The sequence below is a fragment of the Ischnura elegans genome, chromosome 6, assembly GCF_921293095.1.
Source record: "Ischnura elegans chromosome 6, ioIscEleg1.1, whole genome shotgun sequence".
NCBI lineage: Eukaryota > Metazoa > Arthropoda > Insecta > Odonata > Coenagrionidae > Ischnura > Ischnura elegans.
In genome coordinates this window covers 26,478,645-26,495,680 of record NC_060251.1, presented here as the reverse complement: position 1 = coordinate 26,495,680, position 17,036 = coordinate 26,478,645, and the positions used below count along the sequence as shown (strand labels likewise).

At 38.7% G+C, this 17,036-nt stretch overlaps 1 protein-coding gene across 2 annotated transcripts in view; it reads left to right on the top strand.

Annotated features, from left to right (window-relative positions):
* Positions 1 to 17,036, top strand: part of LOC124160213 (four and a half LIM domains protein 2) — a 772,571-nt gene that overhangs the window by 37,880 nt on the left and 717,655 nt on the right. The window contains exons 1-2 of one of the 2 annotated variants that reach the window (XM_046536010.1): positions 1,055 to 1,120; positions 1,772 to 1,857. In XM_046536010.1, coding sequence (XP_046391966.1) covers positions 1,070 to 1,120; positions 1,772 to 1,857 — 137 coding nt within the window. In that variant the 5' untranslated portion in view covers positions 1,055 to 1,069. Of the gene's footprint in view, positions 1 to 1,054; positions 1,121 to 1,771; positions 1,858 to 17,036 lie in introns of those variants that run through there. The other variant, XM_046536011.1, reaches the window with a different exon arrangement.

Here is a 17,036-nt window from a genome sequence, read left to right as displayed (position 1 = left end):
TTTTCTGGATTCTTGATGAGTAGGTCGATTGTCGAAACGTTAGAAGAATAGGGTGGTTTCCTATTGTTTTCTTTATTGCCTAAATCGAAAGATTATTACTCCTAGAGTACGTATTTCACGCTTTTAGATTGTTAAAGGACGATATCTATTTTTCGTGATTAAATAAAAAGTGAAAATTTTCAAGCGCGCGAAAACGTGACGGCTAAGTATGAATGCTGGGAGAAGCCCGTGTGACGTCAGTATGGTTCCCGATTCTGCCATGTGAGGTGACCATGGGGCGAGGATATTATGCGCCGCTGCGATGCTGGCTGCTAGCAGGTAGCAGAGTACCCTGCTAGCTGGTAGCGCTTGGCTTAAATACCGATTATTAATACCTTATCAAACGAAGAAAACATTCCGACCTTAGCCAGTTTTAATAGGTGATTATTAAGAGGTGTTTCCCTGAGCTCTGTGCCTCATTGGTCATCTCAGACGATGTAAAACTCCTGACTACTCGTAAAGAAACTAGGTCCCTGTGACGTCACGTGGAGTGGCATCGCATGGGCGCCTTCGCATGGCCTTTTTCAAATGAGGATAAAATTGACCATTGCCATTCGTCTAAAACGGTATTTTTAAAACCAAATAATTTGTATATTATGAATACACTAATTGTGGGTAACGAATCGCAATCAATGCCTTTCGTTTTCTTTGATGAAGGAAACTACCCTATTGTAGAACTTAATTCGGTGAGACACCGGAGAGATATTCATCCTGAAAGCTCCAGTCATTTTACGTTTTTCCACCGAATAGCGATTAGCAATACCCATTTTAAGGATGTTGTTTACTTTACTGTATTACATTGCCACCCGTCACCAGGGCGGAAAAATATAAACAAACACGAGGCAATTTGGCACCATATTCACGTCGTGACGTGTGTCGGAGTTGTCGCAAATAAAGCGCTACGAGAGAGAAACTATCTCGTTATTATTTCCGTTCACCGAAGTGGTAACCCCGAAATAAGAGGTGAGAGGTCGCGCACTCAAAATTTATCCAACGAATGGAAACCGCACAGTTTTTTCTGCTTTAAACCATGCAGACAGACGAGGAAGGCATCGACGCAGCGAACGTCAACCGCTTTACCGTGCGTATCAGTATCCCGTTTATAATATTCATTTATTGAAACAAAAACTTGCTGCTCTGATTATAAACTTTTATTCCGGGCTATGTTTCCATTTTACTACAACATCTTGCACTTTCGATGTAACAACTTCATTAAAAACTCTTTCAATTTTGTACCTTGAAGATGATGTTATTGCATCGAAACCCAAGTCGGAATATAAGTTTATGATGGTGGAAAATTGCATGTGTTTACGTCTATATGGTAATTCCCTCTTGTTCTTCCTCAGTTTTTCATGTCTCTAATTTAATATTTGCTTTGGCCATCTGTTGTCATCCATCCTGTTGGCATAGCCAAACCGGAGTAGTTGCTTCCTCTCTACCTCGTGGACTATTTATTTTATTGGATTACACTTCTTCATAATTATATCATTTGGAAAGTATGTGCTTTTAGTAAAAATCTCGATGCATCGCCCGACAAAATATCGCATATTGTGTATCAACCAGTGTATCGCAATCAGGAGATTTTAAAAAACCATTTTCCGATATTTTATGCTACTAATTAGGTCACCAAGACATCATAATTAGGAGGATTTAAAGTAGCGTCCGACATGGTAGTAGTTAACTGTTTTGCGCACGTTTTTGCCATTAAATATAGTCTTCTTTCTGGTTGCAGGGGATACTAGTTCAGGAAGTGGACGAAGGCCAGCCATGCCTCAACTGCAGGGATAAATGTTCCGGCTTCAGCCCTCACCTGTGGCGGTAAGTACATATTCACGCTCTCCATCCATTCCATTTCAGGATGAAGTGCTAAGTAGAAGCCCTCTTTTTTATATCTCTGACTCCGTTTCGAATGGTGAGGATTGCCAATTGTTTTATGATGAATCTGTACAAGAATGCGTTTTCTGTGTCGTCGATTTTTCGTCTTCACTATAATTCTTCCTATATTGGCCTACATCTGTTTCCAGGTTCCGGATCAATTAAAGGTACGCTTATAAGGGACATACATTGATTTAATCAATAGACCAATTAAGATTTAATTCTTCTATTATAGTTACTCATTTATGGTAATGGAGTTTGGGAAAATTAGGTGAATGATAGTGGTTATAATTTTCATACGCTTCGTTGAACTTATCAGTTGGAGATTTTAATCGTGTTTTTCGGGAAAACGGTGGATATATGACAACAAATGACGAAAATATTTTTGACTCTCATAAGTTAAAAGCTTGCAAATTGTTTTTCGCAGAGGTCCTATGTCGACTAAAAGTGATCCATTGAATCAGGAAAACCCTTTACTGTTGCGATGTTCTCGTACAGAACACCGGGGGAGGGTGAAAAATATTCGATGAAAAATGTTTTGCCTGGCAAGGATTATTATTTATACGTTTTGAGCCCCGTTTTTTCTCCGGGATAATGAGCTTTCTGTCTTAACTTCAGCATGGAACAAAAGAGGCTGAGCCGTATGATTTTCTTTTTTGTTTGTGCTATATCATTATCCTTCATAATTTTATCTCCTCCGTTGAGGACAACGGACTCCTTAATTGGCCACTGATAAATGTGTATGTGGAAACCTCAAAGGTTAACATAGTAGGGAAAACTACCTTCGATTTTGACAATACCAGAGAAATATGACATTTTACAAATTTTCATGGCAGAATATATATTTGATTGAGCCTGGAACTATAAAAAAATAATGACAATCGGAAACTACTTCTGTGTAGTCCACAATATCAACGATCCCTTCATCGATTTCTGGGCAAACTTCCTTGCTCCCTATGTTAAGTTCCCTTAAAAGAAGGGTGTGGTCAAATATATCGGGTGTGAACCTGTGCTTCCATATTTTCAGCCCCCCTCCGCTTTCGGAAGACTTCGGGAGCGACCCAGGGTTCCGAGTGTTCGCCCTGTTTATTGTTTTCATCATTTCGAGCGCGCGCGTCGAGTGCGAAGAATATGGGATGCATGTTGAAAAGGTCGAATGGGTGTGGCATTGGCAAACAATGCTCTCGAAAGTCTTCGATCGACGCCTGGTGGATTCTGCTATTCAGGCATGCAGCCTTCGATGATAGTTGTGCTGACAGCCTAATGAAGGACCCATGAATAAACTCTACTGTTTGTCGTATGCACTGGTCGTGCAAAATATCTCGTTCCCATTTTCGAGAAATTCAGTGCGAATTAAAAGACAAGATTATTATCTCTATTCCATTTTTATTGCATTTGTCTCACTTTGAAAATATTTAGGCCGACATTTTCATATTGTGTTACCTTCTGCTTGATGCGGTGTCTCCCGGGAACGCATTGCGGTAACGTGTTCATATTTTGAGACAACTTGCAGATTACCTCCAATTGAAGAGATATCCAGCGGCATTAAATCGGTACTATTGGAAATACCACGAATATTACAAAAGAGGAACCTCAAGTCGGCCTCTAAATGTGTTGTCATCCACAACGTATTTAAATGGGTTTACAAAAGTCGCCACTCGCGTCGCTGACGGGCAAATTGATCTGAGTTTCACGGGGAAATATGTAATAATTAGGGATGATTACTGAAATTCGTGCATATGATGATGGAATCTATCAAATTCATAACTCTTCAATGCTATTCCTTGCAATTTCAAACATGATAATGAAAATAAAGTAATAAAAATTTGTAAGGTTCACTATTATTTTAATATGGGCACGACCCGGGATTCGTAACGTGGTTACATCGTCAGGTATTTATTTGCAATATGGAGAGGTGTCACAAAGTAAAGCTTGAAGTTATCAATTATGATAATGCAAAATATTGGAAAAAAAGTGGATCGCATTGCGCTCATCGCTGCGCCGCGGACATTTTTGAAAACCGATTAAAATGCGATCGATGTGACAACGGAAATCAGTCTTCTATGGGATGGAATTGTGTCTCCTCTATACAGTTCACTTGGGAAATACAACGCTCATTTTATAAAACTCTGCGAAAAAAATTGCGATAACCGCAAGGTTTCTCTTCCGCTGGAGGTAGTTCGTATATTGCCATAAGAGATAGTTGTCCTACGTCAATAAGTTAACTAGATTATTAGAGCCACATATATTATTTTTATAATTAAAAATATAACACCTTCTGTGCCACGAACTTCCCTAGTTCAACGTTGAAATGAACGAGACCGCACCGTGACCCTAGAACCGCTAGTTCCACGAGCGCCAATTTCGAAACTAACAATAAAAGAAATGAAAAACGCAGGTGGATTTTGAGATTTTGGGCTAAGCCGAGAAGAGCTTAGCAGCCTAGTCGTAGGGTGCTGATTTGCGATTTCGAAAATGCACCTACCAAAAAAAAGTGGTAAAAAAGTAGGTTTGGGGCCCGCCCAGTTCTGGTGATCAATCTCATTGGATAGATGAAAAAGTTTTTTGTATGGATGGCGGAAATGGGAAACATCTAGAAAAATTAGCTTTGAAGAAGAAAATTAGCGTTCGAAATCCCCAATATAGCGGCACCATAATATGAACAAAAAATGTTAGGTAGGTCGTGCATCGTCCGTGACGTGGTGCGTGACTTCCATCGTACTGCTGAGCGCCTCATTATGTGTAGTGCCTCATGGTTCGGTTCATGGACCAATATTTTCTCTTTCAGCGCATGCAGCCTTGAATGATGGAAGCATGCACCAAGGCGCGCCATTCTCCGAAACACCGCGAGGTGTTTATACGCAGTGCATGACGGGAATGGAGATGGCGCGACGAATGCAGCTTGTCGGCGATTCCAACTGACCACTCGGTCTTAATTGCCTCCGGTCGCCATTGCAAGGCGTCTTTCTCCCTTCACATTAATGCAGATGGCTTTTGAGTGTATGCATGACTACACGCGGCGTCTCCCTGGAAAAAAGCATTGCGCAAACCTAAACATTGGTCATGTTTTGAAAACCTTCAGTGATCTTCAGCGTCTTTGGTGGTGCTATGCACATCCCAGTGAATCCGCCAAAAGAAACACTTGGGTGCCCAGTTATGGTGGACTATCTCAATGTATGGCTAAAAACGTCCGCGGCACGTCCATTATGCATGTTGTAAAAGTCAAAGGCTCACACAGAATCATAATTTCAGGGTCACATACCATTGGTTTTAAAACCGCGGCAGAAAATCCAGCTGCAGCATCTTGGCTTCGGGTAAAGAATCGAATTAAAAAGTAATTCATTATTTGAGATGCGTGAAAATCGCAAATGCGATATAGATGCGATGTGCGCAAATAAATGCGACATAGATGCGATGACTGAAATTTTGTGATATTTTTACGCAAATTTGCCTTTTCCACGGCAAAATTCGTACATTTTGTGCCGAGCGCAGTTTAAATGCTCCGCCGACACTCACCGCTTAGAGCATGTGAACGACTGGCCAGCTGCTAGTTGGCTGGGAATCCACGCGGCCGCGAACTACAAGTGGGCGCGGGCAAGCTACATCTCCGCCACTATATGTCTTATTCCTTAATTTATTATTGTTCGGCAACTTAATTATTTAAAATATTATAGTATATAGTATATAGTATAGTATATTAAAGTATTTTGTCATATAACTGTGTTTCACTACATTTTATCGTCATCTACCTCATTATGAAAATGAAAAATAGACGCTATAAAATGCGATAAACAGTTATTGAAAGCGCGATAAAATAAAAATGAAAGTGCGATTTTCACGTATCTCTATTCATTATTATCATTAAAGGTTTCTACGGAATAAGGTGGGTCTGCATGGAGTACTTTAAAAGTTCTGGCAGTCTCCTCTCCTTTCACGGAATTCCCTCGTCAGTTCACAATAAGGCCTTCTCCCCTTCATTCTATCTAAAAATCCTATTCTCTTTGTTCCTCTCCATCTTTTACTCAACATTCTATCATATAACACTCTGCTCAACATCCCTTCCTCGCTAAGTACCAGCTAAATCCATACTTTCTGTCTCCTCAGTATCTCATCTAGAGGCTGCCTCTCCCCACCCACCATGTCCAGCACTTCTTCGATCCTCCTCCTCCCCGTCTACTTCACCTTCTTCGCTCCTCTCCAGACTCACCTCTCGAAGGCTTTCAGTCTTTTCTCGTCCTTCGTAAGTACCTACGTTACTGCAGCCTTCCATTTCCTCCTTTACCTAGCTGGTTGTTAAAGTTCTGAAACGATCTTCTTCCTTATGTCCTTTATCTACCTCAAGAACTTGTGTTTCGGTTTTCCTTCGTAGACTTCTCCTTGAATTTTTTTCCTTCATTGTATACCTCACGTTCAAAAAACGTGCACCAAATTTCTGTCACTCTCCATTTTGATAGCGTGTGGAAGGGAAATGCATTCGTATTTTCCGTTTTTTTATCCGTCGCCTCCTTCTTTGGGCCTTCGCGGCAATTAATACCCAATATGATGACGCCAAAGCCTCATACCTAGTGGGCCACCGCATCTCAGCTACCCAACGGACTCGAGTATCTGTCCCCCGTGTTTTTTTTTGCACTCCTGTGAGCGATTCTTTCCATCAGTGATCCCTGAACGAGTTAATGAGCCGAATATTTTATGACGTCAAATACCCATGAAAAGTGGACTGTGACATTCGCGTTTTTTTATTTTTTCCTCATGACAGAATGGCTAGGTGAGGGAGGTTTTTTCGTCGTACCTTATTTTTCCCTTCCATTTACCGAAATTCATTAATGAATTCCGTCTTCAGGGATTTTGAACGACCCAATTTCTGTATGTTTTTGCATAATTTACCAACCCTCCAAAGGTTTACCTTCTTTGGCACATTATGATCCACAATTCCCATTCCTTTGCTACTCTTCGTTAAGCCTATAATCACGGTAATAGTGTTTTTGCGGGTAATGATAGAAGTAAATAGTTATTTGTTTTTCTTTCATCCCTTTATAAAATTGAACGAAATGTCTACGAAACGAATCTAACTGTTCAAATCAAGTTATATGATAAATATAAGTAAAAATAAGTTTTTTAAGTCCTTGGGATTTAAATAAATTTAATACATAAATAAAACTCATGTAATAATAAATTTTCAGAAAAAAAGCAAATAAAAACAAATTAACAGAGATACAGAGAAAACAGTGGGAGTTGCATGAAAAAAGTACATGAAAATTGACGTTAGTATTAAAGATCGAGAGGTAAAGTACATACTGTAAATTATAGAATAACTTTTCGAGAAAGCTGTGATTGAAGCGTTTTCTAGGCAGGATTTTGGTAATCCTTCGTCTAGACATAAATTTGAGAACAAGAGTACAGCCCGAATCATCCAATCGGACGTGAGCGACCTTTGAATACCCTTTTGCGCTCTGCCTCTGCTCTTTTGTTCTCGCCCATTGTCGCTTCTCACGTCACCCATGGAGGCTCCTTGGGTAGCAGAGCGTTGCGATTCACATTAACCCCTTTATTGAGGATATCCCATTGCAGAATTGATAGGTCACACGTTTTTGGCAGTGTCGTCTTGTTTGACCTGTGAAAAGGTGGACGACCCGAGGTCTTGATCTCGTAGTTTCCTAGGTAACGTTTTCGAATCACGTTAGCCATCATAGTTTTTGAGATTTAGTTACAATGTTAAAAGCATATATAGTTTCAGCGTCTAAGAGGCTTACTACACTCTTAAATGGTGATTTAAATGCGGATTTTTGCATATTTAACGTTTTTAAATTATTTTTCTGCGCTTGAGTGCATTGAATTTGTGTTGATGGAAATGTTTGCGGGAGAAGCAATAATGTAATCTGCTAGGTTTAATAAATGGATATATAATGGATATATATTTTATGTATAAATATTGCATATCGTTTTAATCTTTGTATTTTATATTATTCGTACTTTTTTCTTACAAAGCCCTGATGATAATTTAAAAATTAATCGAAACGTTGGCTGAAACTTGTTTTAAAATTGACCTTAACTCCAAGAAATATTATATCGTATATAAAATGGCAATATAAAATTGGCCAGAATGACCAGATTTAATTTTTTATAATAATCATCTTTAAAAAACTGCCATGCAAACTTTTCATTTTTGTGGCACACCTTTTCCTAGGAGGAGCTTTTAATACCTACCCTTTAACTTAATATTTCTATCCTATTTTATATTACCTCCAATTGTTAACCCATAGACGCTCAAGGTGCCGATATATTGGCTTTCGGTTTTCGCCTTACAACGCTCATGGTGCCCGTATGTATCGGCCTCGTAAAAATGTAGTTGATCCATTATTTGCTATTGAAAAAACGTATTACTATTTTTAAATTCAAGTTTATTTTTATTTCAACAGTAATGTGTTCTAAAGATCAAGTCAAAGTTTCAGCATCCTATTTCAAGAAGTAACTTTGCAAAAAATAGACTAAAAAACGAAAATTCGGGCCAGAACTTTATGGATGTGAAAACGGAAATTACCGTGAGAGCCAAAGGGATAAGGGGGGACGTAGTTTATCCCTACCCCATGTAATGGCACCCTTATGGTCATGCACAGGATCGCGCAGACTTACCCATGGGTGGTCATTATCGGGATTTCATACAAATGTGGAAATGAGGGATGGTGAAAATAAAGATTTGTATGCGCGATCGCTCGGAATAATTGCTCGAATGAAAGACCAATTTACCCTCTTTTATTTCCCCAATTTTATCAATCTCCCCGAGAACAATGCCACCAATCCGCTCTTAAAAAGGCCACGCCAAAGCCATCGGAAATGTTGCCCCTCATTACACCGCCATCCTCTCCTTCAATCCCTAGCCCCATTCCCACCCCAAACCCATTTCATAAAATGCATCCTCCCCACTCGACCAAGCTCCGTCGTTGTCGCCTCCTCTACTTCCTCACCATTAACTCCATCCTCTTCTCACCAGGCGCTCACAAATTGCCGACCATATAGACCAAGGGGAATGCATAGAGGAGGCCCAATTCCATCACATAGGAGGCTGATTTTCGTTGCCCTTTCGGTCGCATTTTAATCGGCTTTCAAAAATGTCCGCGGCGCGGTGATGAGTGCAATGCGATCCGCTATTTTCCAATATTGGGCTTAATAATGTTTGTAATCGTTAGGAATAGCATTGAAAAGTTATAAAAATTGATATATCACATCATCATGTACATAAATTTCCGTTAATACCCCTGATTATACCTTATTTCCCCGTGAAACTCAGATCACTTTGTCCGCCTGCGACGCGGGTGGCGACTTGTGTAAACCTATTTACATGCGCGGCGGGTGACAACACATTTAGAGGCTGACTTGATGATCCTCTTTTGTAATATCCGTGATATAGACAGAGAGCCAAGAAGGTTGGAATAGCTGGAGGCGCTGTTTCCTTGTTTTTAGCGTGGTCAATGTTCCGCCATCTTGGTTTGACAATTTTCGGACTTAGTCTCCCACTGATATTTTGAGGTGGCTGTGTTTTGTTCTGAAAATGCAGTACATTAAATGAAAAATGCTACAATAATCATTAGTATTTCGCTAGTGATTGTCATCGGATTTTTACCATCATTCGCGATACTTTTATTTACGTGTAAACTCTGTGTCTGCTACCCACTTTACTGGTCGGGATATCCTTGAAAATATACTTTTGTACATAATTGTTAGATTCCGTTGGGTATAATAAAGATAAATACAGGTATAAGTACAGGGAAATGACTAGTTTACAATCATAAAATGCTATTTTCAGCTGAGCTGAGCTGAGTAGAAGGTAACCGTGGAGATTGATATTATTAACTTTGTCCCTGGGAAAAGATGTTTGAGTCATAAATTCGCGAAGCCTACCAATGAAGTAAGAAAAAAAGGTTTTCATTGTGCGTTCCATAGTTTATGTTAACGTACTAACGAGTTATGACAAAAAATTTCACCAAGTAGTAAGTATATACCCTAGGATTGTCTATGTTTTGGTCAAAGTGGGCGTGGCTAATCCTACTCAAACACCCCCATTCCTGTCACACTGCGCTCCACGCTCGGAACCAGTGGTGCCCCCTCCAGTATATTTACAACCTAATTGCAGGGAACCCTCTCCCTCCTTTTCTTCCCATCGAATTCACCAAGGCCTCGTCCACTTCCTAGTTCCCAGGAGTTTGTTTCACTAAAAAATCACAACTTCGGCCAGCCTTTACTTTTGGTTTATTGTTATTAATATTTTTTTTCATTTATTTCAGTCGAGCTGAAATAGGCCTATAGGAGTTTTCTTTTTATCCATATGATCATAAAGTTAGGAATTTAAAACTACTTTTGCGAAACCACTTACACCCGTGCGAAATCAACGCTTCGTACCTACTAATTGTCCATGATACTTTATTTAACTGTGGAACTGATTTGACAGCTTTCAGGTGTCTAAAGTTGCCGTTGATAGGTGAAAATAATGCAAAAATTTAAAAATTGCTTTCAAAACTAGTAAGCAGTGTGATGAATACCAAAATATTTCTAGAATTGAAGCTTAGTTTTGCTTCCTATTCGTAAGAGTGCGTCGTAATGTCACGTGGAATCTGGAAAACCTTATGGAAAAAGAAAGAATAAGGTTTGTTCGGTTCACCAGTATATTTTAAAAAGCACGACCCGGGATTGATAACATAGTTACATCGTTCTGTAACTATGTGATGAATCCAAGGCCGTGCTTTTTCAAATATTTTAGTGAACCTAATAAAATTTACTTTCATTTTCCGTAGTGGAAAGGCTTCATAAAGTTAACCTGAAATCATTAGTTACATTATGAAAAACTTTTTATTAAGATGGTAAATGTGATTGGCGGAAGCATTCTGTTAGAATGAGTTAGGGATGGAGATAAAGTATGAGTCGTAGCAATGGTTTCATTGATTATTGGGGGTCGCTTTGAGTTGTTTTTTTTTTGCGAAATCAATTTATCGCTACGGGTAGAGAAATTCTCTTTTATACTATTTTCATTAATTACTGAATGATGAGGAATAAAATTACTATGGAAGCATTGTTTGCTTGTCATAGTGAGAAGTGACTTTTGGAGATAAAATATTAATATCTATGGATATGGAACAGACTTATTGGATTTTACTATACTTTACATCTCATTGTACTGATATATCTGAAAAATACTTGCCTTCAATATTTTCTTACCTCTGAATGTCCTAAATTCGCTGTCGGGATTAACAAAATATTCCTCTTCTCTCTCTATTTTCAAAGAAAAAGTATTTATTATAACCTCAGAGAGCACTTACTACAAGAAATTTAATTTAATTTTATGTAATGTTAACACAAATTATGTGTAAACTTTTTTGTCTTATTTGTCTCTTCCTCCTCATTATTAATGTACGAGCGTGCTGCGCCCGCTCCCAGCGGGCTTCCCCCGCTCTTTTCAATGCAGGTCCACAGAGGGACAGGCGCGTTTCTAATTTTAAAATGTAGAAAAAAAAGGCAGGGTCTTATGTACAAATTTAATTGGAATGTTCATGTACAAATTGAGGTCAGAGGACCTCTTTAAACACAACATTGGACGTAATTACACTATCCTATACAATTTTTAAATTATTTAGAAACCAATTTTAGGAAATAATAGCAATATTTAGGAAGTAAGATATGCCGTCGCATGTTTTCTGATAAATTTTGTGCATTTTGGTACCTCATTTGTAGAGTTTGGTTGCGTATAAGTTGAGAAAAAGGTATCTATACAGTAGAAATAATATAGAAGATGTTCTTCTTAAGTACTTAGTGTAACTTTACTTCGTTGTAATATATTTACTTCTTATTGCCAAGAGAATAGTGCCATGTATGTTTATTATAGTCTTTTTAAGCAGAAATTGTTAATGCATTTGCTCTTATGAGGAAACCAACAGGATAAATTAACTAATTCATTCATTCATGCATTTTTATATTAGTAACCAGATTGCCATAGTGAATTTCTATTATTTTCTCTCGCGGAGAATTTTCGTAATGGATCCCCCTTAAATAAAAATTGAAGTAATTGTCTTTTCTGAGCTTCAGATTTTCCTGAATATGTGTCGGATACTGTTAATTGGTACATTTATGCCAAATTTTCTAGAACCGAGTTGTTCATTGTCCTCGATTCACTAAAAATTGTGCTGGAAAACCCGCAGTGTTCGCTTGTAGTTGTCTTTGGAACTGTACAAATATTTTAACTCGTTTTGCATGTGCATACCCGAGTACTTTCATATATACATGACGAATACTTATCCGAAAACAACAATTTTTATATCAATAATGTGTGTAGAGAAGAGAAATGGTGTACTCAGTAATGCATCGCAGCTAGAGAAGTACTAGGAGATGCACTGGTTAAATCGTTCCTAGATCCCTAAATTGCGCTAAATTTAAGACAACAAAGTTGTTTTTTTATATCTTTTATTGGCCGACGGTAGAACTATAAGTTTTTTCGTACTCGTTCACAAAACTGCAATTAACAGTAAGCAGTTAGTGTGTGAATATGGTCTCCTTCCTCTCAGCCTTTCACTAGTCGTTATAAAATGCTCACTTCAGGATGACGTTAATGAGACGGTATCTTACATTTATTTATTTCTCTCGCGATCAAAAAGTTTCTACCTGTCACGACGCATTTGAAGATCGTTTCATATTATCCAAAGATCTAAAATTACCGTTGGTAGGTTTTCATGGCTTCTTGCTCATTTAAGTGGTCATAGAATAATCTTATATTTCATTCAAGAATTTCCGTCAAAGTTTCCCAGCGGCAATTCCCATGGGGAACTTCCCACAATCTAAAAATTTGAAAGGCATATTTTGGTTATCATTCCTACATCAGTAGAAGTGAATTTTTTGCAAATAAAACGGAGGATCGTCTGGTACCATATGGGAAATGCCTGACTGCTTCGTCACGTATAGTTATTGCAAATTAGGTAGATATATGTGCATCTATATCGGACACATGAGGGGGTATGCTTAATATCTTCGAAAATATACTATGGGCCAAAAAAGTCTCCTAAGAAAATGAGTAGTGCCACTGATGTTCTTAACGAAATTTTACGTCCTAAATTGTTGCTTGTTATTCAAAGCCACGGTGTTGAGGATCATTGTAATTTACAACGTTTTGTAATTTTCAAATTTACAATTTCCTCTTAGACTCCTTTTTTATTTCTCTTTGCAACTATTTTCTCCCCAACATACAGGATAAGCAAGAAGACGATAATTTTTCCATAGCTCTAGTTTCTATTCCACAGGAAAATTTTGTACGTTAAATAAAAAAACGCCTGTTGCTAATGCTTTTCGCTAATTGAATTGAGCCTTTTGCTAATTGAAAAGTAAACAATTAAATTTGTTACCATGCTACTCTGCTTCATATGCGTGGCCTGAGAATAACATATAACAGTAGAGAAAGTTATTGGGAAAGAAATGCGTCCCAAAGCAGAAGTGGCGCCATTAAATTTTTCAGAAACTTTTTTGACTCGTCGTGCGTAAAAAGATTAGCTTATTTCTAAGTTTCACCATTGAGGCAGTTGGTCCCAATATCAACCCGTACTACAGACGTCACACCATATATATTTTCGTATGGGGAACGTGTTCATGGCATGATTTTGGAGTAGTTAATTGCCTGGTTGAAGTGGCGCATGCGCAGCATGATTCGCAAGGCTTAAGACGTTAATGGTTTAAAAGAAGCTCCTTATGATTCCTCACGAAAACGTTTTTGTTGTTGGGACCATTATTGTACTCTAATTGTACTCTTAATTGTAGTATAAACTCTTGTATTGTTAACATGATCGAAGCTTAAACTTAAGAATACATACCGCGAAACTTTCGGAGGGGGGAAAGAGGGTTGAATCCTTAGGCTCCCTTGGAGATGCTCCACTTACTCATAAAGTGATTCCAATCCAAAGGTTTTTTGGATTGGTGAGGGTAGAGCTCACCCCACAATAGGCCACTAAATCACACAGTCAGGGTGAGAAGGACAGTTCCTTTCCCTGAGTCACCTTCCTCTTGTAGGATTTTGTTTGAGGTTGTCGGAAGGCTTCACCCGAGTTTTGAACTTGGGACCCTTCGGTCAGCCGCGAAACTCTCTACCCACTAGGTTACTGCGCTACCTCTTCATGTGCCCATGCTACCTATTGCAGGAATTTTATGTTCAACCCTTGTATGCACTTCTTTGAAGACGGCGCCTCGTGGTGCGTCATGGTTGATCCTCTCCGAGTTTCCTTTTGTGCTCCTAGCGCCCCTCCCCTCTCTGTACACTCCCCTTCCCCCCTTCCAAACAGCTGCCCGTCTGGCTTTCTCATGCTGCTCCCTCCCGCCACCCACCCCTCCACCGCCTCCTGACCTGCCTCTTCCTAACTGGATACCAGTGATGCCTCTTGTGGCTCTCGATATGGCAGTGCTGCCACCTATGGCCTATCTCCCAAATTATTTAGCCGAGCCCGGTGCACGTCTCGCAAACTCAACCATGAAATTTGTATCGGAACCCAACAGCAATTGTATGCATCTCGCTCTGGGAAAACTCGGGACTCTTTCTACAATCATTAAATGTTTTCCCTCATCTCTAATTGTATATATTAATCATATTGAGGCCTGACAACTTAATAGTAGTGATACCGGAGTTAAAAAAAAAGCATTTAATGGCGTGAACAATTCTAATGCTTCCTAAAATTATGCCTTGGACCCTTATTTATTTACTTTTCTCTGCCCAGGAGACTTTTATTTGTCTTCTGACTGTAAGTGACATGAAATGAGTTAGTTTACTAACATATATCCTACACAGTTATTCATTATTCATTTATTCTCGTGAATTGAATTCCAGATTGTTGAAATTTGTTTAATTTTTTGAGTATTGTAGATTTTTACTGCCAATATATGCTTAAAATCCGTTTGCGAAACTTTAAAGATGGAATCATTGGTGAATACACCATTTTTCGAGTATTAGAATGTCCGTATCGGAAGATTATGGTAGAAAGAGTTTGTGGCATTTTTTATGTAATTTATACCAATAACAATTGACAAAATTTAGTTAATGTGTGGTTAAAATGTAGTAGTTAATAAGTTGCGTCAAGTTTTTTTATCATTGTCATAGCTTTTTCACACTTTATGATATTTCATGTCTCAGAATAATATTTTTTCGATACAAATGAACGGAAATAAATGGAAATGGGAAAAATATTTTACATATTTTAACAAAGTTCCCACTCAACCGTGAAAACCTTAAAACCGTGAATAAGCCGTGAATTTCGTCTACCGTGAAAAAACCTGGAAATAGCAGTGAATTTCGTCGTAAAACCTTAGAACTCTCTCAAACTTGATTGTAGAACTACGATAGACGGTTTAAAAGAAAAAAAACGATATTTCCGTCATGCTTCAAGGCCGAGTCACGTGCAGACACTGTCCACGCATTTACCTGCACACGTATATTCGAAAGCGCAACTTTTAATTGGTCCGCGTGTGCCATGACAGCACATTGACCTTAAGCCTGCGATTGGAAGAAGTTAACCCTAGCAAAAAATCAGGCACGTCTTCACCTCCCTGCCACCCTGCTCTCTCCATTTTCCCACTCACACCCTTTTAGCCGGACATGAATTTTGCTAACGATAGGTGACGTCATGAGAGATAGCACTGTCATTGCTGCGTTTGCATTCAAGGCATCTATTGCGTTTGTTACATTTTTAGTTAACGTGCGGCCGATGATTGTTACGTGATCAATATTTCTGCCTAAAATGCTTCATCTGCAAACCGTGAATTTTATGACATTTATACCGTGAAATCCTGGAAAAACCCGTGAATTTTATATTAGTTAGAGTGGGAACCCCGTTTAATCGAATTTAATGGAATTAGGTCTAGAACAGCTTTAAAAATGCATGACTCTCTTTTCACTGGCCTGGAGCCGCATTTGTGCGCAATAGATTATTGTCTATTACGTTGATTCGCATCGATTGCTGTGTCGTTTACGTTCCAGGCATAGGACCATAGAAATAAACGAATTCGCGTAGGAAATTGCTTAAGTACCCCTTTAATAACACCCTAAAACTCAATCACATTATTCGTAGTGCCACTTAACATACGTTTATTTTTAGGACAGATGGAATTATAAACTTGATTGCTAATGAGGCTAAGGAAATTAAATTTGCGATCATTGCAGTCATATTCCCTGTAATATATACAGCATTCTCTCTGTATTTTCTTTACCTGCCGTCGATGTCCTGTTAATTAAGGAAAAGAGGCAAGGAAAACCTCTCCTTGAGAGATTTGTTTTGCCCTTACCCGCAAGCATAGCTACCACTAACACCGTAAAATTGAATATGTTGCCTTGAAAACTTATGAGGGCGTCAGCAATGACTCTTATATTACAGACTTTTAAATCAAGTCAATAGATTCAAACTGTTGTGTCCTAAATTTACTGCTATTTTTAAATTTAAAATACTCTGGTCATACATGTGAATATGGTCCGATAGAATCCGCGTACAAAATCACGGCCACAAGTGTTGCGGAAAAGTGTATACTGATGAACGCAGCGTGTGGAAGTGAGTGAGTGATTTTTCAGAACGCTTCCCCCATTGGCTGGAAGTCGTAGGAAAATCTCATTTACTCCCAGCTTTCGTTTGTTTGATCAGCAATCTTTGGGAAACGCCTCAATAAGAGACGATCAAGTCTGCCTGTACTCCGTGTACTCCTCTGATATGAAGGGAAGCAGTGTCATTATCCCATCTAATTATTTTATGTGTTACTAAAGTACTTATGTATTTCCAAAAAAGTTTCCCGATTTCATAAAGAAGATTATTATTATTATAGTATTCTACCGATTAAGGTAGGTTTCCATGTAGTACTAAAGAAGTGATTTGGGAGCCTCCCTTTCCTTCCAGCGCTGCCATCTTCCATTCTCTGTAAGGCCTACTCCCTTTCAATCTATCTAAAAATCCTATTCTTTTCCTTCCCCTCTCTCATTTCCTTAACATTCTACCCTCTAACACCATTTTCAATATCCCCTCCCCGCTAAGTATTCGCTCCGTCCATACATTCTGTCTCAAGGAACAAAATTAAGAAGGGGATCACAAAGTTTATTTTTTTAGACCTGTGATTAAAATTTGATC